This window comes from Haliotis rubra, unplaced genomic scaffold, assembly GCF_003918875.1.
Source record: "Haliotis rubra isolate DU_JTF1 unplaced genomic scaffold, ASM391887v1 Scf5, whole genome shotgun sequence".
Lineage (NCBI taxonomy): Eukaryota > Metazoa > Mollusca > Gastropoda > Lepetellida > Haliotidae > Haliotis > Haliotis rubra.
The window spans coordinates 130,100-157,733 of record NW_025767190.1 but is presented as its reverse complement, the minus strand read 5'-3'; the positions used below and the strand labels follow the sequence as shown (position 1 = coordinate 157,733).

General features: G+C 41.6%; 1 protein-coding gene across 2 annotated transcripts in view; it reads right to left on the bottom strand.

The window, feature by feature from the left end:
• Window positions 1-325: 325 nt before the first annotated feature.
• Window positions 326-27,634, bottom strand: part of LOC124291701 (heparan sulfate glucosamine 3-O-sulfotransferase 6-like) — a 46,754-nt gene continuing 19,445 nt past the window's right edge. For both annotated transcript variants that reach the window (XM_046728758.1, XM_046728757.1), the window contains exon 3: window positions 326-2,813. In XM_046728758.1, coding sequence (XP_046584714.1) covers window positions 2,195-2,813 — 619 coding nt within the window. In that variant the 3' untranslated portion in view covers window positions 326-2,194. The remainder of the gene's footprint in view (window positions 2,814-27,634) is intronic.

Genomic DNA, 27,634 nt, shown 5'->3' with positions numbered 1-27,634 from the left:
AACATCACTGCCGATTCAGAAAATATTCCTCTTACAGGTTCCTGCCTGTACTCGGACTCTGATATATCGGACCAAGCGGAACTGTGACGTATCGCTGAGAATTCCAAACATAGAGTTTGCAAGGCGTGGATAGCCAGCAAGTATTCGAGTTCTCCGTAGTTCGAGACAATAGCAGACATTACAGCATACTCTCTCAAAATATGAACTTACAAACGTTCGAGTTAGCAAAGGTGCGACTACATCCGGATAAAACGAACCGATCTTGTTCATCGGTTCGATATATTCATATTCGATGATACATGAAACAGACACACAAAAACAAAAGTTTGATTCTGTCGAAAATATGTGATTTATTTCCTCATAACAAGAACAATATCAACATGCATCTCCCACTGGTCAGTCGGTATCACGTGGTATAAGCTACATATTTCTAGATTATAAACATGTACTAACCAATGTACAGTTTCCTCCAGCTATTTTCTGTTCGTCATATCCAGGTAATACCATGCCTATTAATGGATTTCATGTCGAAATGGAGTCGGTCGTTGAAGTCCCTATTGAACTAGGAACGATGTTAGCAACACTTTCAACAGTCAAAATACCCATTGTTATAATGTCTGTACAAGCAGTGCGTGTTTATTTTGATTTCATTGAAACCACTTTACAATGTATATACACTTAATAATAAATAAATACAAATGATAGCACCATAGGTTTCAAGTGATAACGTGTGGTCGTTTCTACATAACGGCGTCACGTCGAAATGACGGGGTCACGTGACCCATCACCTTATCATGTGATGTCCCACTACCCAATGAAATAGGACAACGTTCAGTTAGCGTGGAAGTTAGAATAATGACTATTTTTACTGGCAAGATACGGCGGCATTTGACAAGTGTGTTTGACCCGTGTGAAGTAAGTCTGTTTTAACACCTAACTCGAATAGAGATAGCTGAACCTTGCGTAGACATTTCGCAACATGTACTTGTCTAAGCGTCAGAGTTGCATTTAGTGGAAGAAGGGTTACAGTGAGTCAGCTAGATCACTGCTTCCGGTATGTTTCTATGGCAACAAGAATAAAACGTCACGCGTCAAACGGCGGTATTGTTAGTTTTGTCGTCACATAGATGATAATGTCTCGAATTAGCAGCGAATGTTAGGAGACACATATATGCTTCAAGTGGTTTTATGTCCATCGACATAGGGTAGAGTATCACGTCGTCTTGAAAACGTTATTGATAGAAAAGCAAAAAGCAAATCTCTAACGAAGCAGCCATGTTGTTGGTCCCTTATCTTGTGTGGGCCCGAAGATCTCAACGGGTAAAATCACTTGTATATGAGGAAAGCACGGGCCCAGCTGGTGGCAAAGCGATGAGGTACAGCAACTGCAGATATTTTTCAACAAAATATATCCACACATTGTTGGATCTGAAGTAAGTTCCATCACGGACCTAACTACATCTCACACATTCATCTGAACCACTTTCTGGCTATTTCACTCTGTATATCAATATCTTCACATTACATTTCACACAATATCATAAATATTTGAATGATTATACAAGTTGTGATATAGCTTTTGTCAAAATGATAATTTTCAGAATAAATTAAATTAATTCCAAAATGACTTGAGAAATACTTAATATAATCAAAGCCATAATATATAAAGAACTGCATTTTCAAAATATGCCAATAACATTTTGTTAGGTATGTGGACAGGCCTATGTATCTCTGAGTTCAAAGGTTTGACGAAACGTTATTTTTTAGGCCTGCCCGGTAGTCGTGTTCCGATTACACCTAATAGTGCCACAGACATGAGAAAAGTGTAATGGGGGCAAACAGTGAACATATTTGCCCCTCACTGTAAGTGTCTTCACAGAAACCCTTGTTTGCATTTGCCAGTAGACTTGGTGTGAAATCTATTTCCACGGCTTGCACAGTCGTGAGACAACTCACAGTGTGTCTCATTGTTTCAATTTGCGGAGGGCCTAAGCACACATCCCGACCTGAGGACAGGCGCCATTCAGACCAGATCCCTGTTGCGTATGCCTTGTATTAGACCACCCCACGGTCAACACATGCTCCAACCTTGTCAACATACGACATCACCGTCAACACAACACAGCGTTCTTTATGACACGTCATGAAGACAGGACGTGACAGCGGTCAATAACTAGACTTATGACCGGACGGGTCACGTCCAGCCGAAGTCTTGTTTCACCATTTGATAAAACTTCAGATTAAAAGGACGGTAAAAGTCTCTCAGTCTTTGAACTACATCTGGGTCGACATGAGGATGACGACGACCCTTGGTTTTACCTAAGCAATGAGGTCTTCCACTACCTTCGGGCTTTTTCAGACATGGAAATCCTCTGGTCTGGTTGAGGTAGAAATGCTTGTCAGTAATTATCCGTTTCAGGCCAAGAAAATCCTGAACCTTAGCCATCTCTCCTGCAGGGTCAGAGATCAGGTTTTCCCCGCTGACGAAATGCAATTGTTCCAAAGGGAAATACCTCAACCAACGTTCCACATGTTTGGCATAAACTCCAATTCTCACAGCACCCCACTTGGTGTCGACAAGACGGGTCGTGTTGTCTATGAAAGCCATTTGTTCAAAAGGTTTTAAATAAGGCCTTTTTGTGAAGGACTGGGTGTAGTCTGATATTGCACGAGTCACCGGGTCTCTAACCACCACAATCAGTTTTACGCCCTTGGACATGTTGAAGACCTTCTTGGGAACTTCACGGGTGACGAAGTAGCTTGGGGTCTTCTCGATGGTCACCTGACCCGGAAGTGTGGTCGGCATCTGTCGCCTGCAGAGAGAAGAGACATTGTTAGATGAACCAGAAATATACTTCTGAAGCTACATACATGGTGAGATTGTTATGTTGAGAGCATCACGTGAGTCAAATGGAAGGAAAGTCTAAAGATATAGGTCGCAAAATCTGCGAGAACCGGTATGGTCAAGGGTCCTCATCCTGGGGAATCAAGGATTCAAACCCACGACAAGCGGATCCGGACGAAGTAGATTACTGTCAGTTTGACGATAACACATCTGATTTGACGCTTGTTTTCTTTAACGCCGCACTCCGCCATATTCCACCAATATGACGACAGCCTGTAAATAATCTAGAAAAGACAATCCCGCAATTGACGTCACGAGCATCGATCGACGCAGTGCCATCAGTCATGATCCAGATTGGTTTAAGATCAAAATCGCAAAGGAAAATATCATTATTCACAATACAGTTCAACAAATGAAACGAATTTCTGGTAGTGATCCTTTCTGATGTTGCCATGTTACTTGTGTGAAGATGATATATATATTTATATTTATATATATTTGGATTGTGCTAGTCCACGCGATATTTTTGTGATTGCTTCTATAACCGCAGAAATGCGTAATTTCATAAATTCTTAAAGAAGGGTGGATTTGAAATGTCACTGTCTGGCAGAACTGGGCCAGTACGATAATTTATTCATGATTTCATTGCCACTCACGTCTCATCTGTCAGCAACAGGCGCACATAAATTTCAACGGATAAATATATGCTTATCATAACACACATAAACATCGTGAACTTTCCGCATCCACATTCATCAAAACTCTGACATGCGCTATGCAGAAGGATTAGTGCAGTAGCTGCTGTGGGCGATATGAAACGCCGGCAGGCTTCTGTTTTCACGCTTAGAATAACAGTTTGATGTGAAGCGATGGATTGTTATATGCACGACTACATCATACCCATCATACAACGAATACCAGAAAAGGAAAAAAGTTATTCAAAACGAAAAACGGAATATTATATTTAGCAAAGTTTTGACATACCAAACCGATAATGTAACCACCTATCGTTTGCTATAATAAAATTTAACACTGTAGTTATATCTTAGTAACTCGAACTACGTCAACATGAAATAATCTAAGATTATGTATTTATTTTTTATTGCCCACTTGGAACCTTTGTTGGTATTTCGGCTAGTATCGAAACAACGTATATCTCGAAGGTTGATAACTCGAAGATCGAAGTTTTAGCTGCAATTTGCACAACACTGATAATGCATTCGAACTTCGGTATTTCGTAATCGATATTTTACCCATCATTTGGCATTCTGTCGTGAATATATCTACTTTGTCTGGTTTATTAATTCCCTGGATGACATAGATTATCCTCTATAGCAAATTAACTTAATATCATCCGGTGATTGGGTTCCATTTGCAACGCACAAAGTTAGCAAGAGAATGAATATCAAACAACGCATCACACACAACAGACATGTACCAGTGTGACATTGGAGTTCCGAATTGAAAGAGCTATTATGTAATTGATTACAACGTTCCAAGCTCGCTACACTTTCATTAATCATTTACTGGCAGACAACACCTTGCAAACAGAGAATGAAATTCACAAAAGTACCGCCTAGCCAATCAAAGAGTAAACATTTCGATTCGTAAAGGGCAATATTGATACACTGATGAAATCGCCAATAAACTGATCCTCATTAATCCTCCCCGGCGTCGAGAAGACTCGCTTCTGTCGCCTCTGGGTAGGCCAACTGCTCCCAGTTCTGGTAAAGAGTTCGAGGTGACCTTCTCTGGGAGAGCTATTGTTTACGTCATTTGGCAGTTAATGGTTCTGGAAACATTGTAGCCATATCTAAAGTATATCTTATTGTACTTTAATCTGACCGTTAGTTCATTTATCGCTCATAAAATTATCCTTAGGTTATCCGCGTGTGAAGATATAAAGACCCGGGATTGATGTACCGTTGAAGTGGGTCTACTATTACAGTTTGTATCTGAAAAGTGGAATCTGGTGAATCACCTTTATCTCAGTCAATGTTTTAGAACTTTGTTTCTCTTACACTGTGAGCGTACATCTCGAAGTAAGTTCCGCCGTGATATTGCTGGAATATTGTTTGCTAAAGCGGTGTAAAATTAAACTCACTCACTCTGTGAGCGTACATACAGAATTTCCGTCAAAGAATCCCATGTTGTTTGCACGTTACCTTTAAACTTGAAATAGTGTCAAAGACTCCCATTCCCCTAGCAATAATCAAACAGCATTCAAGCAATATTCCAAAATGATTGCAGTATTTTACCAGCAATATCCAAGCAGTATATCCCAATAATATTCCAAAAACATCCAACGAATATAACTATTCCAACAATATTCAAGCACTATTCCAGAAATATTTAAGTATCCATTCCGACAATATTCCAGAAATATGTCATCATAGCAATATTCCAAAAACATCCCAGCAATATCTCAACGAGTTGTGTTAATTGTCATTATCCCTGAGTTGCGGATCTAAGGTAACCAATTCCCCTGTCTCTATGGAGGAAGTATAACAGTAACACGCACAACACTACATGTTGGCGGGACTGATTGCTGCAGCACCATCTCTGATTAACGCCTTTGATGTGATGGTAGGACTACATTGGCAGTATTCTATACAGCAATGGGACCGGATGGAATAATTCTAAATAGAGCGTGTTGCTTAGTGGTATATTGCCATGTTGTTATGGGTGTTGCTAGGCGTGTCACATGACCGGCATAAGAAAGATAAGATGAGAAGATAAGAAAGGGTAATATGAGAAACATTCTACAAAACGCACTGTGGTCTTGTTTGTTTTGTTTTTTTAATTCCTCACTCAACAATATTTCAGATATTACGGCGGTCTGGACCAGACACTCAAGTGACAGACATCATGAACATCGATCTATGCAAATGGGATACGATGACATGCATCAAGAATCAATCAAGTCAGCGAGTCTGACCACTCGATCCGGTTTGTCGCATCTGTTAGAAGCATTATCGATCCAGATGTTCACGAGTTCTGCTCTCGGACAAATGAACATAGGCACTTGAAAATTGGATTTGATCCAAATATTATTAAAACGTTTCCAGACTGACCTGCGAGCCTATTACACCCGTACCACGCACAGCACCATCGAATAATGTTTTACTTCTAGTCATCATTCAACATGAGAGCATACTTTCTATTACCCGAAGTATCTCACATATCTCACTTGCACTTACGAGAAAATGTGATTTTAAATATTTTAAGTGAAAGAAAATTTATCCGACGATGGAAAATCATTGGATTTCATTTTTTTTCATGTTTGGATTCGAACTCATTGTTTCCGTGTAGTAAGATCGGCGCATCGACCAGCTGAGCTCACTCCATCTAAGTGCCTTAGGGTCAATTTTTGTAGGATCAATACGCTAAACGACTTCACAGCTTAGGTACACAATCTCCGATTCATCGATAATGTAAGATAAGACAAATTGATTGTAAAACATTTTATGTAAGTGAGTTGTCGGTGAGTGAGTTGAGTTTAACGTCGATGTTTGCAATAAGTAATCCGAATATCAACCTAACTGGATCACATTTCGGAGACTATCAAACACCAAGCCATTAGACACGAGTAGAATCAACTACCTGTATAGCAGGGCTGTATACAAACATCCCCCAGCTATGGGAGACGCTGGGCTACAATGGTGAAGAGCTGGGATCGATGGAACGAGGCGGTGTTACAAGACCTATACTCATTCACGCCAGTGCTTACCTCTAACCACGCAAACAACTGGAGTACCGGTAATAACTGGAGAACAGTCTTTTGCACTCTGTATTCATGGCTATTTCTATACATGATTATCCAGATCCGGATCCCGGATCAATCGGAGACTGTGGTTAACATTGATCTGGAAGCTGAATTAACCCAATTACGACTCCCTTTGTCCACGTGGAGTCGTGTTGCGCATCCAGGGAAATATGTTCCACCGAGATGCGCTATTAAGACAATACGCTTTATATAGTGTGGTGCTAGTTTCATGCTATCGGCAGATCATCTGAGGCAATATGGCAAGTTCTATTAGGAATTGCTATTTATCTTCTCTGTATGATTAAATTTTCTTAGATTAAATATATATGTAACGCAATTACAAAGGGTTGTTTGAGCGCAGAAAAGGTTGTATGTAGCTAATGAATAATCTTTGGTCACGCTGCAGTGGAGTAAAAAATATTTTCAGGAAGTGTGTCTATAATAAGTGATCTTAATGACATTAGTAAATGATAGCGATATCTGGTGTTCCGTTGAATTGAATTAACCCATTATGTGCACAAGTTGCTATTAGCTAAAAGATGCTTTCGGTTAGCTGATTGGTATTATCTAGAATTGATTTGATATAGCTAAGGTTCCGTAAAACAGCTTTGAAAAAGATGTTCATACGAGCCCACGCTTATTACATCTTTCCATTAAAGGATAAGTTACGGAGTCAGCCTGGCAGATAATACGAATGAAGTGGATATCTATCTCCAAACCTGAGCTGTACAATAAGATCGAGAAACGATCCCGTGGTATCGTGTTAAAAAACTCATTTTCTCTAAATGCCGGGTCGCTGTGCAAGGCGTGGTAGCATCTCTGAGTTTACGTTTGATCATAGCATCTCATTAAGCCGTTGTAGATGAAGTCGTGATCGGTATTGCTGCTGCTGTTGCTGTTCCTTGTGGAAGATCCCGACAAGATTAAAAGCCTGCTTTGTTTGTGATGTTTAAACCTATCCGTGCATCTTCAGGTGTTTTTATATACGTGCGGGAATCAAAAGTAAATTCCCTGGACCGATATGCCATCAATGTTACGACTGCTATTTAATTCTGCCTAACAACTGTGTATCATCAGAAAAAAGACATCATCTTTGATCAGAGTGTAAAGGGATGAGCAGAACAGTCACAGGGGATGTGTAGCCCAGTGGTGACATCTCGCGCTCACAGATTGACTGCCAATGCTGATCACAATCAATGCAGCAGCCAGGCGAAAGAGGCTTAGCACTCAAGTCACTTTGTCGCGGAAACTCGGGTCTGAATCAATACTTTGTCTACTTAATTACACCAAGTAGATCATTGGCACGGAGACTAGAGATGCCTGGAGCAGGATGAGGACCACAATTCGTGAAGAGGACCGCGTATGCTTTTGTGCAGGTCCTTCTGAGAATGGGGGTGGGGTGGTGGTTAAAGTGGAAAAGGGGGGCGCTTAACGTATTTTAGTGATCAGATTCAGGGTGAGAAGACCCCGGTTGGGATGGATGCAGTATGGGAGTCAGAAATAGGAACAATAAACAAGGGGTAGCAACAAATTAATTCAATGCCTCGCATGTCGTGTGACAAGGGTTCTGTGGAGAACTGTATCCCGGGATAAATGTATCAAGTTGATCACTCTCGATGTTAACCATTGAACATGGTGGGAACTACTTAATCACGTTGGTGTTGAGAAAGGATGTGAATAACAGTAGTTCTGCGAGTGTAATCCCGCGAAATTACAAATACACTGGAAAGGAGTCGATAGTGGAACACCAAGTCGACGATGTTTGTTCATGATATGGGGATGTTACGGTGTTAACGCAACAACGTTGTAGCCTTCGACGTCTGCGTCCTAGCAGCATCAACTACAGGTTTCTTATAAGTTATATTTATAATTTTTGTGGGTTTTCTTTGTTAGGGTTCATTTCATTTCCATTTTTTACAATTTTTATATATTTTTTTTTTTTTGGAATCAGGGATCGGGTAGATGTGGTGTTTTTTGTTCACAGTAAAATCAATAAATTTCAGCCACTATATAATAGCATCCGATAACCAAACAAATGCCTTGATTTTGGCAGACATGTCATTTCATAATAACATATGATCCAGCAGACAGGGCCAGAGAAAGATGTGTTGGTAACGGATAGATGCTGATGTCAGATACAAAACATTGGAGGACTGTAGGTTTTACACTATGGAACAAGCTGGCCCCGTCTGCGTAGAACCGGTTAAATGGTCCTGTCGATATCAGATTAGAATGTTTCGTCAGTCACATGGATAAATGGCTGAACGGTTGAATTCTACAATTGCCTGCACCATCAAGCTCCCAAACGTCATTTAAACCTATCTACACGGGTTTACAGCTCAGTGCCCCGCTTTCCAACACTACAATTGCAGTTACTTATTTCCATTTTGCCTTCAAGGTTATGCACTTACAAAACGTTAATGACAACCCGATTCTTTCCTATTGCTAAAGTTGCTATTGCTAAAGTTGTCTTGGCATGATAGATTACCTATAGTAATACCAAAGAATCAGGTGGTCCTTAACTTGTTTTGAGTAGTATATCTACTTAACCATGCATATAACCATATATTTACTCTATACCTTGACAAACCCGTGTGCCATCACCCGCACAGCACGCTGCCATTAAGCCATATGAACTCCAACTTTCAAGAATCGTACGTCGAGTGTGAAATTAAATCACGATATTACAAAAGCAGATTCAGGGCGCAAAAAGCTTTTACAACAATCGTTTGTTTATCAAAGCGCAAAGTAAAACCCATAAAGGTAGACTTTACGCCCCGGGACGCTATTTCAAATAAATAACTATAACCAGGACTTAACACTGCACCCACCTGGTTCAACCTTTCTACCTGATTCTTTGTTCATACAGAATATTCAAAGCATGGGGTAGTACCATTTATACAATATCACAGTAAGGTAATCCCATTTCTTAAAACATATTCTTTTGAAAAACCTTTCCGATCTTACATAAATTGACTCCATCTCTTCTCAAATGAATTGGATCTACGCCTGTATGTAAGGTTAAAGCTCGGTGACCCGGGGGAGGGGACAACAATGACGTGAGATGACCCTCCCCCTTCTCTACCCCAGGGTAGATTACAACCACCGATATATTACCTGAGTGTGTGACTTGTAGGGTAATTAATGTACCGACTGACCCTCAGATACCATCACCTTACATCCGTGTTAACCTCAGTTGTTACGAGAGATGCTATCTGACCTACATGACGTTGAACGTTACGTTAACAGGGCTCCAGGACGCTCACGTGTGACCTTGTGGTTTCTCAGCCAGGTGTGAGGGTGCCAGCCCGGTCCTTAGCAGCACCTTGTCACGATATTTATCCTACGTTTGAGTCATTTACCTAAAAACATTACGCTTCTGAGGAATGACTTAAAGCGGGGGTAATTTGAGTGTTTATTTGTACAGGTTGTGTCCTTCACGAGCTGTGCCTGTAACTTCGAAATTTAGAAAATGTACAGCTTGGTTCAGGTGAGGCTCCGCCAACAACCTGTAGAAGAGGGTCTGTTTGTTGGTTTTCACTGTAAAGTGGTTTCATGTGTTTCAAGGTTTAATCTCCCAACACAAGTGATATTTGAACTAAGTCTTACAAGAATGAGGTTGACAAGAAGCAAAACCAGTTTAACCTCCTTGGGACTTCGGTACGAGGAAAATATTTCTCTCACATTTACAGTTACAGTGGCCTGGCTGGTTTAGTATATCATTGTACTCGATTAAGAGGTGCAGGGTGCAACTGGGGACAGCAGAGAGTTAAAGATTTAATTTGTAACTCACTCACTCTCGCTTGCACGCAGACACACAGACAGACAAAGAGAACCACCAGTTACCAAGTCGTAAACCCAGTGACTACGTCTTTCTCACAGTCGCTGAACCACATTATTCTACCTACTGCCAAGCCCTCCCTGCAATGCTAAAGCCCTAAACGAAGCAAGTCTAGGTTCAGGGTGAATTTCTCATCTGACCGGGACTCCTTTTCAATCTAAATGGGTTATTTGTTACAATTCAGGGACAAAGCGTTAGTCTACCACTAACTCAGCTCCTGCTTGAACATTGACAACGTCTTTCCTTATCTCCCTAAACGTACATGACTAAATGTTCCCGACAAGGAATTTTTATCACAAAACAATTTCTGCTGTCGGCCGGCGAGAAGGTCTGATCATAGTACGTGTAGAGGCCACCGACTTGCGTGTAGTTGACCGACAGGCATGCTGCGTGGTCAACAGCTGTTTCCTTAATTAGCAAACAAAAAATCGAAAATATTGTGAGAAGCAACGATTTTACCTATATGCCAACACTCTGACCCCAGCGTGTTACCGGACATGCTGTCACCACGTGGTCACCTCCCCGGGCACCATGTGCTGGCTCCCGGAGACAGAGTGTCATTTCCCCAGTCTGTGGTCTTGTAATGTTATGTGTATGTTAAGAACAATGATCCTGTGCTGGAGCTTTATCTGGAGAAAGCTGTATATTTATTTAGTCATGCCATGGCCATGCCCTGAACATTCCGGTGTGTTCCTTGACATGTTAATACCACGCCTTCTGTGAAATATAGTAAGCTGTACCATGCCATAGCTTGATAAGCCAACCACGCCTTACAGAACATATGTCAGCTATACCACCTCAGAGCTTGTAAATCCATCCACACCATTTAGGACATATGTCAGCTAAACCAAATCCGAGCTTGATAATCCAACCACGCCTTAAAGAACATGTCAGCTATACCACCTCAGAGCTTGTTAATCCATCCACACCATTTAGGACATATGTCTGCTAAACCAAATCGGAGCTTTTTAATCCAACCACGCCTTAAAGAACGATGTCAGCTATACCACGCCAGAGCTTCTTAATCCCACCACGCCTTAAAGAACATATATCAGCTGTACAACGTCTGATAGAGATATTCAGATATGAGGAAACTTTGAAGGACAACAACTTTACATGTCTAATTAATCAGTATGGCATATCCTGAAATCATACCACGATCCTATGAAAGATCGAGCAGCATATCATGAGTGAGTGAGTGAGTATTTAACGTCACTTTGACTTTATTCCAGTTATATCACGGTGTCTAAAGACGTCTACCACTTTGCTGAAACACACGATCTGAAAGACATAATCTGTCATATATTTAGCAGTAACAAAGACGCATAAACCCTACTTACAACTGGTTCAAATTCTCCTCCCATTCCCCAACAACTATCTTCCCATGTGTTAACACACGTTACAGTGAATACAAGTTCAACAGATATAAGCACTTTCAAGCACACCGTATCCACGTCGACCGCAGCCGTTACCTACGACCTATAACACCAGGCCCCTGTGCAAATACCGAGATGTGATAAGCACGAGGTAGGACTATATAATATGCTTGTTATGAACTCGCTAATCTTGCCACGAAATATTCTGGCGGTTGGATTCATCAACTAACAGAACCCATGTGTTTCCCTGTAAACAGGCTTATGCTATAATTCTCCATATCGCCGATGAACCGGCGCCCGGAAGTTCAATCTCGTCATCGGGTTTCATTTACTTAATTGTATATGATTAAATTGATCGCAATTCCTTGTAATAATCTTTTCATTTCGACCTAATCCGCTCAAAGTTATTAATATTAATAATTATTACGCCCAAGAGTTGAAAAGCGTCTATGTTGTTGGTTATTTAATTAGCGTCATATTTACTTAACATTAACTATTACGGCTGCTTTGACCCATATCTACCCTGACACATAATTTTATCAGGGTAAGAGAGTTTCTCTAGTCTTGTTAAAATTTTATCTTCAGTGTTTCAGTCTGTTACTCCTTCAATTGCAGAAATGTTAATCAATTATTTATAACTGATAACGGTATTCACACATACAAATTGGCTCCATTGCTTCTTCTTCGAAACAGTCTGGAGCTCGTTGAATAATTGACGCTGGTACCCAGAGCTCTCACAGGACAATATGGGCAAAACACACTATGCTAACAGGTTTGATTGGAAACTAGCATCCGAGGCAGTATTCAGTTACATGATAACTATTCTAACAAAACAAAACAAAACGACAACAACAACAACAAATATATTCTACCTTTGTGTGACGGTTTCTGTCAAATAAGCAGTCAGTATCGGTCTGTATTAGATAATTATAGTGGAGCGTAGGAACATATGCCTCAGGTAATGGCAGCATGAAAAGGAAGTATCATTCTCAAGTGAATGGTAATTTATGCCTCACAAGAATGCTAATACTAATAAAATGATAATAATAATCATAACACAACCTAAATACTAACGATCATTTATGACCATATGGAGGTTGAAGTAGCCATTAGGTCGCCATAAAGGCACAACTCCCGACTAACGACTTTCCGAATCCACTAAAGTCTTCTTATACCGGAATAACAAGGTCATAAACCCGTGGCACCTTCCCCTGGCCTTGAGATACAGATTTAAGCATATTCTTAACTATCGGGGATATGATTATGTGCGAAGCCGTGGGGCTTTGGTCAATCTCCACCAATTAGCTCCTGCTAACCCACCCACTCCAAGACGGCTTGGGGCTCGTGCAGGAATCGTTCCAGGAAGATCTGTACGAGGACACCATCTCGGCGGACAATGACAGTCAAACTCCGTGAGACGGAGACAGGCCTGATATCCAAGGACCTGTTCCACAAAGCGAGTTTAGCACTACTGACGTGGTTACTCCCATACTGTAACCCACACTCACGATATATGAGTTTAATTCGCTTTGAGGAAACAGGGTCGGGGAACAGAAAGAATACGCCTCAATAGAAACCGAACAATAAATAACGCCCACACTTCAAATAAATCTTAAGTGTTGAATAAAAACGTTCGCTTTGTCTCTTCAGAACGTTTAAAAATATTAACAGCAAATAGACGGTTATATTAAAGGAGGTGTACTTTGTCCATGTGGAAACATGGTGTATTTTGCTTTACAGGAATAGGAACCAAGTGCTTCAATGTGTAGGAGCGGTAGGGTAGCCTAGTGGTTAATGCGTCCGCTCGTCACGTTGGCGACCCGGGTTCGATTCTCTACATGGGAGCAATGAGTGAGGTCCATTTCGGTCTCCTGGGGTGATATTGCTGGAATATTGACAAAGGCGGCTTAAAACTATCCTCACTCACCTCAGTATGTATGTCTCGCTAACTAGATTTTGCTTTGGATACCAACAGTTTGTACAGACATTTATCGGCACAGATTCTCTTTGATATACTGAGGGCGGAGCTGTCGAAAAGCACTGCCACCTATCCGGATATTGGTAGATAAATCATTGTTAACAGACTGGTTCAGATTAGACAAGCAAATGAAAAGAGCGAGTAACTCAAGTATATACAGTTGTCCGTCCACGCCGGTTGCCCAGTTATCAACCGTCTGTAGCATTCGTCTCACGAAGACAGCTCTATTATAAATACATACACAGGCATTAAACCGGCTCCATAACTCAGGGGATATTTAAACAAGATAGGAGACGTCAGGAAGTTATATTTGCTCCGCTATTGTTATCTCCGCAGCAAACACAGTCAAAGCGGAGCTGGAGAGACTCAATGTCCACGCACGCGGTTCACAAATAGAAGGGGCATTAATATACCTGTTCTTCTGTACAGTAACATGACCGCTGTGGTCTGGGTGTCGACCTCACTGGCTGGTATGTCGAGTTCGGTGACTTGTGACTCGACATAAGTAAGAGTATGTCGGCTTTGGTGACCTAATTTATAGTCTTACAACTTACAACTTATACGTCTACCTAGTCTGTCATACAGACCCTGAAGCAAATGTATCCAAGAACAAGTCTAGAAAACGTGGCAAGTCTAGATTTCCACAGGGCTCCTTTTCATTATATCTTATACTATATACTATGAGCTATTTTTCTGTAAAAATATGTTCATTTCAGGGACTAGTTGTTAGTCTAACTGGCTTTGTTATTTAACGCAGCAATTTTCCATTTCCATGACGGTGAGTCGAGACAACCCAGTGGTTGATATGATGAGCACCGATCTACGCAACTAGGTTACGATGCAAGCAGTAAGCAAGTCTGTGAGCCTGACCACCCGAGCCCGTTAGCCTATGTCTGAACAGAGTCCTTTGAATGTACTGTATGTCGAACAGAGTCCTTTGAATGTCGACTGTGGTGACGTGTGTGTCGATAGATGTCCATTACAAACCGAAGGATACGCCTCATCAGCCCCTGTCTGTCACACAATCATTGAACCACATTACTTCCATCCAATCTAGCCGTTCTGTCGTGCGGAACTCCTAATTGAAGTCACGAGTTTTCCTCAGGTTCTGAATCCCCATCTCACTAGCGCTCTATTTCAATTTAAATAATTATTAATTTTGTTTCCTTCAAAAAACATATGTTCATGGTAGCGTCAGTCTATACCTGCCAAATCCCATCCTGACAATGGCTAGGCGATAAAAGCAAAATAACAATGCTCATCGTAGGGTGGTATCTGATTTTTCTCTGGCGTTCTGTAAATACATACAACCTAGTGGTGATAGAAAGGTTCGCCTGTTGTGTCCGAGATCTGGCTTCGCTTCCCATCACTGGTACAATCATGTAAGGGGGCGATGAGGTAGCCTAGTGCTTAAAGCGTTCGCTTTATGAAATAACGAAATGGTACGTAAAGTAAGTACAGCTTTAACGTCGTTTATGAAATTCAGGTAGATCAAGGTGACCATTAACGTGAATTACATTATGAAGCATCTCTCACATGTCTTCATCTCTCACATGTCTTCATGTCTCGTTTTCTTTTAGGGCAGGGGGCAATGGGGAAACCTAGTGGTTAAAGCGTTCGCTCGTCACGCCGAAGATCCGGGTTCGATTCCCCACATGGGTAGTATGTGTGAAACCCATGTCTGGTGTCCTCCGCCGTGATTCACTCACTCACAATCATGTAAAAGCATTCTTGACACAATAACAAAAATGGAACTTTTTATCACACGACCTCAGTAACGTGCAACACGCTGCACCTACTGCTGCCTGTCCTCAGACTGAACTAATGATTCGGATATTTTCGGTCGAAGCACGCTGACAGTGAAAAACTGAAATGTCACCCACAAGATGAAATAGACCCAAGTACAAATAGGCTACTTGAAGACAGGTCCAGCCTGTCCTTCGTGTTTAGCCTTCCATATATCGGGACAATTGGGCCACGTGGGGTTAAACCACAAGTCTTTATTCATGAATAGACGAGCAAAAGTTTTGACTCAATTACGACATTTTTTAGAATGTTGTTGGTCGAGTATTCGCTAGCAGTAGCGTGTTGCCTTCAAGGAGCGCAAGGCAACCTAATTTTCATAACGCAATATGGATGATGTTAATACGCTCCAAAGGCAACAAAACCAATAACCTATGGCTAGTGTTTCTACGATATCTGTACCGTTAAAGCTAGTGGAATTAACGGATCTTTATACAGAATGGTCTCTACCGAACTGTGACAACGTGCTTCATTACGTTTAAGCCGAGCTAATGGTCTTTGCCCAAAGTATATCAAGTATGAAATCCCCAAGCTGACTTAGCGTCCTTGTGTCATTAACTCGTAACGCTGTCCAATCAGCTGGGAATCTCATGTTGGCTATAGCGTTGTGTCCTCCATACCACTTCCAGTCAATCGCCATCTTGTGAAGTGATCTGTGACTTGACAGATCGTCAATCTAACCTGTCATCTCCGTGCAACCATTATGAATGGCCGTGTACATATATTATATGTATTATACATGACAACAAAAAAGGATCGACGAGGTATAAGAGTTGTCACGGTTCATAAACCATTGTTAAATTAACGTCTTTGAAGCGTTTGCATATTCATTGAGTATAAAGAGCAGTGGAGACAACGAGCTACCCAAGTCCAAACCAGCTGTAATGTACCGTTAGGTCGATTCGTTTCAAGATTACAAAGGCTTCAGGAATTCCAAATCACTCAAATCTCCCTGTCCCAAAATAGGCAAGAAATCCATGACTGCTTAAACAGAAACCAAAGCCTTGGTGCCAACCAAATCCTCCAAGACGTGTGGCACCCTTTGGGATCTACATGGTAACGAGACATTATCAAGGGTGTGTTTGGTCCGTGTTGGCACCAATGGTAAGAATGTCGGAGTGGCTCAGTGACAGATTACCATTGTCAGAGGTGTCACTGACGCCCGCGACGTGAGGGACAGGGTGTGTCGATTGGTAGCTGGAGTAGGGTAACACCGGGGATTGTAGAAGTCTATTTGTAGAAGAGCACAATCGTTGGGGTGAGGGATTGGGTGTGTCATGGGCGTGTTGGGACGGCAAGGAGAACATTCAGGAAATGGTGCTACGTGAGAGTCTTCCTGTGAACCGCCCTATCATCATAGAATTTACTTAATTCTAACATGCCATTTGATACCATTAATGTGCATCTTAGTATCAAGCTGAATGTGTACTAATAAACATGCACGTGTCATGCCAATATATACCAAACAAAACCTCAGGCATCTTGAGCATTTGGAGGATATGCATAGGCATTTATGCAATTAGTCTCAACTACAAAAACATACACGACAAAAGATCTAAGACACCTAATTTTCTGTGTTTTCAGTGCCTGTAAAGGCTACGTGCCCAAACACATTAAACCATATACTCTGAATCTGAACCACGTTGAATTCAGCAAGACGTGTTAAGTTTAAAGGAAATATTATCGAATCTAATAAATGCTTTATGTAGTGATTCGCATGTCCGGAACTGATTTGCATGTTCGCGTTTCTCTGTATTTGAAAATTGAAGAACAAAGAGAATTTCCTGGGTTTCATATTCTTTTTATTGTTTGGAACAACGTTTCAGGGCTTGTTGAGGCTGGCCCCATCATCAGGTAGAACTAAAGATGATGGTGGGGCCAGAACAAGCCCTGAAACGTTGTACCAAACGATAAAAAGAAAATGAAACCCAGAAAATTCTCTGTGTTCATCACATAGCATCTTCTAAAATACCAATCAAATATTGAAAATTGAACTGTTGTTTCATTATGTTTGGTGAAGTAATTTGCAAATAGCAAGGTCCGCCAGATTCATTGAAGCGTGCTTTTCTTGCCTGTACACAACACCCGTATCAAAGTCGATCCTTGATCAGTATATCATGAGGATGAGCCGGATGTGATATTTATCAACAATTCGGTATCAGACGGCTTTCCCAGAAACCTAACCTTCCCCGTAATTAGCACCTCAGCTGTTGACAAGATAGCATCAGCCTCGCACTTGACCACTACCCATCTGCCGGTATCTCCTCACATGACCAGTCCACTTTTCAAAATGGCCGGATTTAGTATCATGGCCGCGTCGTAGCTCCGAGAACACAAAGGGCACATCAAAGCTGGTGAAGCATGCATTATTCCCCGATTATTCAACTGACCTGGGCAGAAGATCTCCAGGAGATTCCGGCAACGGTCGTATCATGGACCGAGTCTGTCACTCCTGGTGATCATGGATTCCGTGCACGTTATGCCTGATTTCATGCTTCATTTAAACCTTTCAACCTACCACTAAGAGCATTCTCGTTGGCTGGACAGCTGGATATTAGGATACAGCCATTATTGACAGATGTAGTCCATGAATGGTTTTAGGTTGGGGAGGTTATCTATTCAAGACATCAAACATCAGTGTTGTTTACCTCGTATACGCCATGTTCATCGTCGACATTTGTAAAGGACATTACCAGACAACTGAGATTACGTCTTCACCCGACATAGATATCTCAGAAATATTTACCAAACAAAAATTCAAATGTGGTATTCCGTGATAATGAAAAGGTGTATTAGAGTAGATTTGTGGTTAGTACTGACTGACTGACTGAGTTTGGTTTTACGCCGCTTTTAGCAATATTCCAGCAACATCACGGTGGGGAACACCAGAAATGGGTTTCACACATTGTACCCATGTGGGGATTCGAACCCGGGTCTTCGGCGTGACGAGCCAACGCTTTAATCACTAAGCTACCCCACCGCCCCTTGTGGTTAGTAGGGTTGACTTTTGAGGGGGTAGGTTTTGAAACAACTATTGCGATAGCGACAGTCTATTGAAACACACTATTGCGATAGTTTTTCTCCTTGAATTGTCTCATTTGAAGTCATTTCCCAAATGAATGTATAGTTTATATCAAATAAAAACAAGTTGAAATTGAAAACAATTGAAACTCCAACCAAGTAAACAGTTAAAACATAAACTCAGTGAAGCTGCAAGTCTGCACCCAAACAATAAAAAATACAGAACAACATAAAGACTTGTCGATGGAGGTCAATTACTAAACTATCGATAGTTACACATACTATTGATGCATCGACAGTTTTTCGTTCCTACCATCGATTAACTGCTGTCGGAGACTCAGCAATTGCAATCCATCGATAGTTCGATCCATCGTTACAACCCTAATGGTTAGGGCGTTCCTTCGTCTATCTGAAAAGCCACTGCCAAGCGCCGTGATATTGCTGGAACAAATGCAGTGCGGCCTGAAACCATATCCATTCACATAAAAAAGATTATACGCCACTCATAAAAGACTAGATGTCATCTAAACTTCAGTTAAATATTTTAAAATTAACCTTTTATATTCCAGTACACGCGTGTGTTATTACGTCTGTAAATATCTAGACTTACACATGTCTCTAAGGTTAAAATTATAGTTTAAATGATAATCTCTAAAAAAAACCAAAAGAAAACAGACTGGGGCCCTTTATCTAGACCTCCACCTTTAAAGGATTACTATACATCCATAAGCTTAGCATTCAGTACAGCCTTGGAGCAAGGCTAGTAAATATCATAAAGTGTGAGATATTTTTGTCAAAACGTCTCTCAGTACATTGACAAGAGACATTGTAACGGGCTGGGTTAGTCGCCCCTCGTAACTATCTAGACACGCTTTCGCTGCTACGACACATTCCTCTCATATCGCCCCATTGTCTCAGGTCCTTCAAAGGGTTAACTGTACTGTCGCCACGTATTTGAAATACGTGAATACCTCACGAATACGAATACTTAATCTGGGCAAATTTACCATGGCCGGATCTACCTTGACACCGATATGTAACAGTGTTGTTTCAGTGTGTCTATTGTCTTATCCCCAAGTCAAGGAATTAATCAGACATTGACTCCCTCTATAGTCGAGGACGTGGTCAGACGTACATGTTTCATCCTCGATGTCGCGCGTCGAGGTAAGCTCTTGTAATATGTTGACTGGGGAGGGGAAGAGGCCGCGGTAACATTAGGCGATTAAACTCGCCTCGGGTCCCTTTCCTCGCGAACATGAGCGAATGTCAAATATAACACTGCATGGTGGTCCGTGATGTTTGACGGCGGATGAGTCTTCCACGAGCTTTAGACGATTTAGACTACGATGTGGAAAACACCGATTCTATCTTAATCCTGATGGTTTTACAGAAGAGATGGTTCTCGTGCCACGATTGTTGGGAGATGCTAGAGGCCGACTATTACAAGAAGGTGGAGTGGATGTGGGGTGTGGAGTAAATAGTGACAGTGAACCGGATGCTGGTTTGGAAGGGTATGGATGCTGGTTTGGAAGGGTATGGATGCTGGTTTGGAATGGTATAGGTGCTGGTTTGGAAGGGTATGGATGCTGCTTTGGAAGGGTATGGATGCTGCTTTGGAAGGGTATGGATGCTGCTTTGGAAGGGTATAGATCATGCTGGTTTGGGTGGGGAGGGAACTGGGATAATCCGGGATGATATAAGTGAGGAACTGGGAAAAGAGTGAGATCAGCTGGTCACAGAATAACATCTTGTCACTGAAATGAATATATTTCACAGAAAAACGGTTACTAAATTAGATTCATAAAGTATAAAAAAGAGACCAAGAATTTTCTTCTAGACATGCCACATATTCTAGATAGATTTGCATGGGTAGTATTCGGTATATATTTGCTTCCGAGTCATTACGACAGAGAAATATGGTGGCATTGGATACATGTAACTTTTGTTTTCTCTAAGAATACTAATTCTGTTTATTCGGTATTAAAAAACTATGAGTATTGTCTTCACGTTAAAATACATTTATCAATTTACAAAAGAACAAATCTATTCGTGTCAGATATGTCCTGAAGAGAAAGACCACAAAAGAAAATTTAGTGATAGTTCGTGCTTACACAACTTGATATTATTAATGTAAAAGTTTAGTACAATCTCGATATGCCGTGAATCAAAGCTTTCATTCCCTGAGAGTGTTCATGAAATATAGATGGGCACTGTCAGCTAATCTTTAACGGTGAATATTTTCTTTCACAATACCCTTTGATAATAAATACGGCTACAAGTATTGAGTTAGTTTATATTATTCATAATACAAATAATACCGCGTTCAATGCCAGACCTATAGATAGATTCATTAACAAAGTAACTTTACGCTTGTCTAGACAATATAGCTTTTCTCTCCAATACTTTATTGGCGAGGAGCGACTTCGTAGGGGTTTGTTATCTCAGTAAATATTCTCACTAAATTAATGAACAGATCCCTGGACGCCTGTGTCTCGCGCCACTAAATCATATTGACTCCATGAAGGGTGATTTCAACATAAAGACGTTGTTTGATATTCGCCGTTCAGAGTTACCTCCCTTAGTGCCAGAACCATATGCTCAAGGGTTCGAGTCCCGCTTTGCCTTGCTTATGATTCGAGGTTTGTGACCGTGGCATTTAGCTAAGAAGCAAACAAGGAACTGCATCATTCAGGGATTGTTTGTCCATATGAGGAACGGGTGACCCAATCATCTGTCAAGTGTCTCTTCGGAGACCTGACTCGATTATTCACAGACCTACCGCCATATAGCTGGAATATTGCTGAGTGCGGCGTTCGACAGCAAACACAAATAAATCTTCGGAGAGTGTCGTTTCTTACGCGTGAGTTCGAATCCCGCTTAGTCCTGAATGTGTCTCTTGCACCATCCCGGTGCTCGTGGGATCGACCAAAGTAGTAAAAGGTCTGAGACCCGCATAAATCCAGACTCCCCCCCCACCCCCCACCCCCTTGAGCTTACACGCCATGATGTAACACAAACACTGATCAAAGCGGCAGTTTACCATACTGAAAAAATGAGAATTGGTGTCTTTAGGCAATAATGAGTTTTATAAGTGCTCGTCTCCTTGACATGAATAAATGAATTATGTTGATGCATTTAGTTATATATTGTATGTAATACATATGGGAAAAATCAATATACATGTACACTTAACATTTCTGAATAATATCTGTCTTCATCATATTCACTGCACAGTTCTGATATATCGTATTTTCCCTTAGTGGTAACGATGTGCGCTGCAAGATCAAGCGTCTGTAGTTATACCAGTGTCAAAATTAAAACATGAAAGGTATAACAAGAACGCGATTCGGTTTTAAACAAAGACCTAAGCCCAAATAATGTATGACAGTTTAAACTTTACGAAAAATCAAAGATAATCAAATAAACGGCGACAGAAAGCACGTGTATCAGTGCTAGCAGGTGTGGCAAGTACCCGGCGACGAGGGACGCCTCCCGCAGGCTCTCATCCCGCAACAAGGAAATAATCCCGTGTAACCCAGTCTCCCTCCCCCTACAGCTCTAATCCTCACCTACATCACAACACCTGCCCAGACCCCAGGGCCCGCCACACACTCGGAAGGGGGTGTAGCGACGTGTTCAAGACCCCCCGATTTTCCCGTCAGTCAATCCGAACAGGATCTGGGATGACCTGATACCCCGTGCCTACACAGGCGTGATAATAGCTGCTCGCACATTGGAAAAAAGTTATTGTGAAAGATTTGGGTAATGCTAGAGGCATGGGAGCCATTATCATCATAGAAATATTCAAGGAGAGATCCAGGCTGGAGGCTATAGTTGCTTCTCTACTCAAAGAATGACCTCTTTCTCGTGTTCCTCAATTAGAAACGCGAGGTCACGGTGCCACGATGACGTCACGGCACGTTCTCCATATATGAAGCTTCTTAAACAATGGTTTTGAGATGAGGCATTTTTTCTGTAATAACCTACATATGGAGGGGATCATCGTCATGGCAACCCTTTATATGATTTGATTTTTAAATAAAACCGTAAGTTTGAATTGATTGTAATTAGTGTTCACATTACGTCGCGTCCACGCGCCAGAGCTAAAAACCCTACAGAAATAATTACCCCGGTCAAATTACGTTATTTCATTTCTATAACAGTCTTTAAATAATAGGCATTTTCTCATTGCGTTGTATCGTATCCACGCGGTAAAACTAATGGCGCTACCCCGGTCAAAGGATTAATAGTCATTCAAAAAGTGTTATCCTATCTCCCTTGGGATCGCTAAACTCAAGCTGCTTAACTGGCGCTTAACTAACATACAGTCTCCGAAATGAAGTCACGTTTGTTTAAATAATTGGTTAAGGAACCCTCGGGCACTAAAGAACGCTTGTGTCTCGTTTCTCAGAGCTGGGGCAGGGGAGGGGATGGACATCGGCTGCCGGGATTAGAATTGGGAATGAGGGATCCTTCTCTTAAATTTGATATTATTCTCATGGTTCTGTAGGACAGACTAATTGGATGATAAAGGATTGATATCAGTCTCACCTCCCGGGTACCCATACAATGATCGGTCTACTGGGGCATATGTGGAGTGAGTGGGTGAGTAGGGTTTTACGCCGCTTTTAGCAATATTCCTTCAACATCACGGCGGGGGGACACCAGAAATGGGCTTTACATTTTACCCAGTGGGAATCGAACCCAGGTCTTCGGCGTGACGAGCGAACGATTTAACCACTAGGCTACCCCGCCGCCCGAGGCATATGTGGAACAAAGTTACTTGGGTTAAAAGATACTACCCGTGTGTCGACTTGTTTGTCTGTCATAGACATAAGGCTTTATTGAAAACGCTTATAACGAACAGGCGGATATAACGAAGTGTTGTTTTGGTCCTTCGCTGTGTGTTGTAGTTGTAATGTTTATAACAAACAATGGTTATGACGAAATTAAGGGTCCGTATGAGTTATTTATAATCGTAATTTATCGTAATTTGAAACTGTAATCTGACGATGTGAATAAATCATAACTTCCGAAAACGTTATTCATTTTTAAACTCACCAACGAGTGCTACAGTTTGAATTCTGTGACAGCGCCGCCTGGTGGCAACCAGCATGTTACTCTTGCATGATCACGCGTGAGCACAACGTCCGTTTAGTCTCTAAATAAACTATCCTGTTTGCAAAAACATCTTTAAGTAATTGTACTAAGTTGGCCTTCGAAGCGTCCCGGACCGGCCCTCGAATACTTCCGCGCCAAGAAAAGCGATAATATACACCAGCCTGGTCCCGATTGTTTCCGATGTCAAATCCAGCGTTACCCCCGCCATCGTTTCCTGGGGAGCCACGTGGCCCGCTAGGTGTCCCCCTACTGTTCTCTGTTTGTGAATTACACCCCACATTCTCCCGTGGTCATGGGTAAGCTTTAACATGATGTAAACCATATTTATAGCGTGAAATACAGAAGCTGCAACAATAATGTGCTTAGTAAGGGCCGTCAGAGGTGTGGCTGGTTACGGTTTCTCTTAAAAGGGTTGTATGGAACTTATCAAGTATAAAAGATAGCCTTTCATTGCTTTAATGTTTCGTCATAGAACATTCAGGTCACTGTGAGCAAGGTGGTTCTCCACAGTGCATGCTGGTACAAATCTTGTATCGCACATAAACGAAAGTGTGGAGGTATAAAACGTATATATAGGTTTCATGACCGTTTTCAGCTTTTATCACATTCAGTTTGTACCTTACACGCCAGGAAGAGAATGCCAAACTCAAAGGAACAAGACACAACGCTGATTTAACTATCCTGCACAACAATGCCATCCTCAAAGAAGAACGGCCTGCTCATTATTCATTACCGTTAGATTCGTGACCAACTTGTGTCATTCGGAATCACCTTCTTGAAGCATTTGTCACAAACTCGTGTCATTCCGGTACAAGCCGAATGCAGGTTACGGAAAAGAGCGAGTATTGACGAATGTTCTTGTTGGTCGCGGAAATATGCGAGTGGTGACGAATCAAGGACATAACGTTAATGAGACACCTGATTTCTCCACAGAATGAATGTTTGGTCTATTTTTACTGGCGTCTATCGATAACAATCTGATGTGCTTTATCCGTCTCGTCACTCGGCGCTGACTGCCGCACTGTCCCTCTGCCGGGCTCCAGACGCCAGCATGCTTTGACTCAAGTTTGTTTGCTCTCTAAACATTGTCAATTAGGTTAAAATCAACCTCGAGTGATCCCTAAGAAGCCGAAATGATCCTCCAACAAACCATGATAATCAACATATCAGAGAGCCAGCGTTATAAGAGGCCATCTTTTGTCCGTTGGTTGCCCGTCAAATACACTACTTCCACTAATTTTGTTCCACTAAGCGTAATCAGTGAGATTTCTAACGAAGACTTTAAGTCGTATCATTGACAGTTTATTGACGGTAGGACAGAAGGAGTTAACGAGGCAGCAAATAGCTTCCTTGCCACAGACCACGTCGGCCAATAGTGGTCAGATTTACAGCCTTACGCAACGGCTGTGATGGCGCATGTCTGAATTTAAGCAGTTCCTCTCAGACGGTCGCCACAGGAATTACTCTACGTAAGTTGGTCGAATTACAGACCTGATCGTTCGGGCGGAGTAATCACTCATCGTGGGGATAATATAAGTGCAAAGCAGAGGGATTGCAGAAAGCCATGTCTGAAAGCTCGTGAACATGTGTGGCACCGTGTACATGTGCTTACCAGGACGGGGATGAGAGGGGGGACGTGGGGTGGGGTGCGAGTGAAGCTATTAGACAAATAACGCAGCGAAGCATATACACTCGGTAAATTGTCTTTCTGACATTTCTGTATTCTAAATCATGTTTTGGAGATTTAAATCGTTCCTGAGCGTGCTTGAAGCTTGCGTCTGATAGATCATGAAATCTCGGCGGGAATCAACATAAAAACAAAATGCTGCCCTGTTGAACCCTTGTGCAATATTACCATTTTATGACAGCTAGGATGCGGCTCCCTTGTTACTGCATAGGTGGAATCTAGCATATGTGTTACACTGACAGTTTTACGACATATATGGAGAATGGTTTTCGGCAGGAATGCCGGAAGTACATTGTCTCTAGCACTTGAGATAATTAAATTACCATCCCGGAACAATGCCAGATGAAATGCACTCTGCAATATTCACAAAAATGAACATGCCCCTCACAAAACACGCCCATAACATGGCCCCTTCCACCGTAAATTCAGAGCCAGACAACGCCCAGGTTTTACAACGTGTGTAATTCCAAGCATTGTCTAGGGGCGGGGGTATATTACTCTTGAGACACCTACTACATCAAGGTTTAAGGGGTTCTACATCATACATGATGGGCACCACATGAGGTAGATTAAAATCTCCCGACAGGCACAGCGATAAGGAACCTTCGCCGGATATAAGGATACCGCTGTAGACAACCTTAGTGGGAATACCTGTGTTGGATGTCTGTAGGGATATATCTGGGATACCATTCGGATGGATGTGTGGGTATTTTTAGGGGTGTAATTGCAGGGTTATATATCTGTAGGGATTCCAGAGTAGGTATATATCTGTAGGGATTCCAGAGTAGGTATATATCTGAGTAGGTATATATCTGTAGGGATACCAGAGTAGGTATATATATGTAGGGGTACCAGAGTAGGTATATATCTGTAGGGATACCAGAGTAGGTATATATCTGTAGGGATACCAGAGTAGGTATATATCTGTAGGGATACCAGAGTAGGTATATATCTGTAGGGATACCAGAGTAGGTATATATCTGTAGGGATACCAGAGTAGATATATATCTGTAGGGATACCAGAGTAGGTATATATCTGTAGGGGTACCAGAGTAGGTATATATCTGTAGGGGTACCAGAGTAGGTATATATCTGTAGGGGTACCAGAGTAGGTATATATCTGAGTAGGTATATATCTGTAGGGATACCAGAGTAGGTATATATATGTAGGGGTACCAGAGTAGGTATATATCTGTAGGGATACCAGAGTAGGTATATATCTGTAGGGATACCAGAGTAGGTATATATATGTAGGGGTACCAGAGTAGGTATATATCTGTAGGGATACCAGAGTAGTTATATATCTGTAGGGATACCAGAGTAGGTATATATCTGTAGGGATACCAGAGTAGGTATATATCTGTAGGGATACCAGAGTAGGTATTGTATATATCTGTAGGGATACCAGAGTAGGTATATATATCTGTAGGAATCACCAAGAGTAGGTATATATCTGTAGAGGGTACCAGAGTAGGTATATATCTGTAGGGTACCAGAGTAGGTATATAGCTGTAGGGATTCCAGAGTAGGTATATATCTGTAGGGGTACCAGAGTAGGTATATATCTGTAGGGGTTCAGAGTAGGTATATATATGTAGGGTGCCCAGAGTAGGTATATATATCTGTAGGGATACCAGAGTAGGTATATATCTGTAGGGATACCAGAGTAGGTACATATCTGTAGGGATACCAGAGTAGGTATATATCTGTAGGGATACCAGAGTAGGTATATATCTGTAGGGGTACCAGAGTAGGTATATATCTGTAGGGGTACCAGAGTAGGTATATATCTGTAGGGATACCAGAGTAGGTATATCTGTAGGGGATACCAGAGTAGGTATAGATCTGTAGGGATACCAGAGTAGTATATATATCTGTAGGGATACCAGAGTAGGTATATACCTGTAGGGATACCAGAGTAGGTATATATCTGTAGGGATACCAGAGTAGGTATATATCTGTAGGGTTACCAGAGTAGGTATATATCTGTAGGGGTACCAGAGTAGGTATATATCTGTAGGGATACCAGAGTAGGTATATATCTGTAGGGATACCAGAGTAGGTATATATCTGTAGGGGTACCAGAGTGGGTATATATCTGTAGGGATACCAGAGTAGGTATATGTCTGTAGGGGTTCCAGAGTAGGTATATATCTGTAGGGATACCAGAGTAAGTATATATCTGAGTAGGTATAT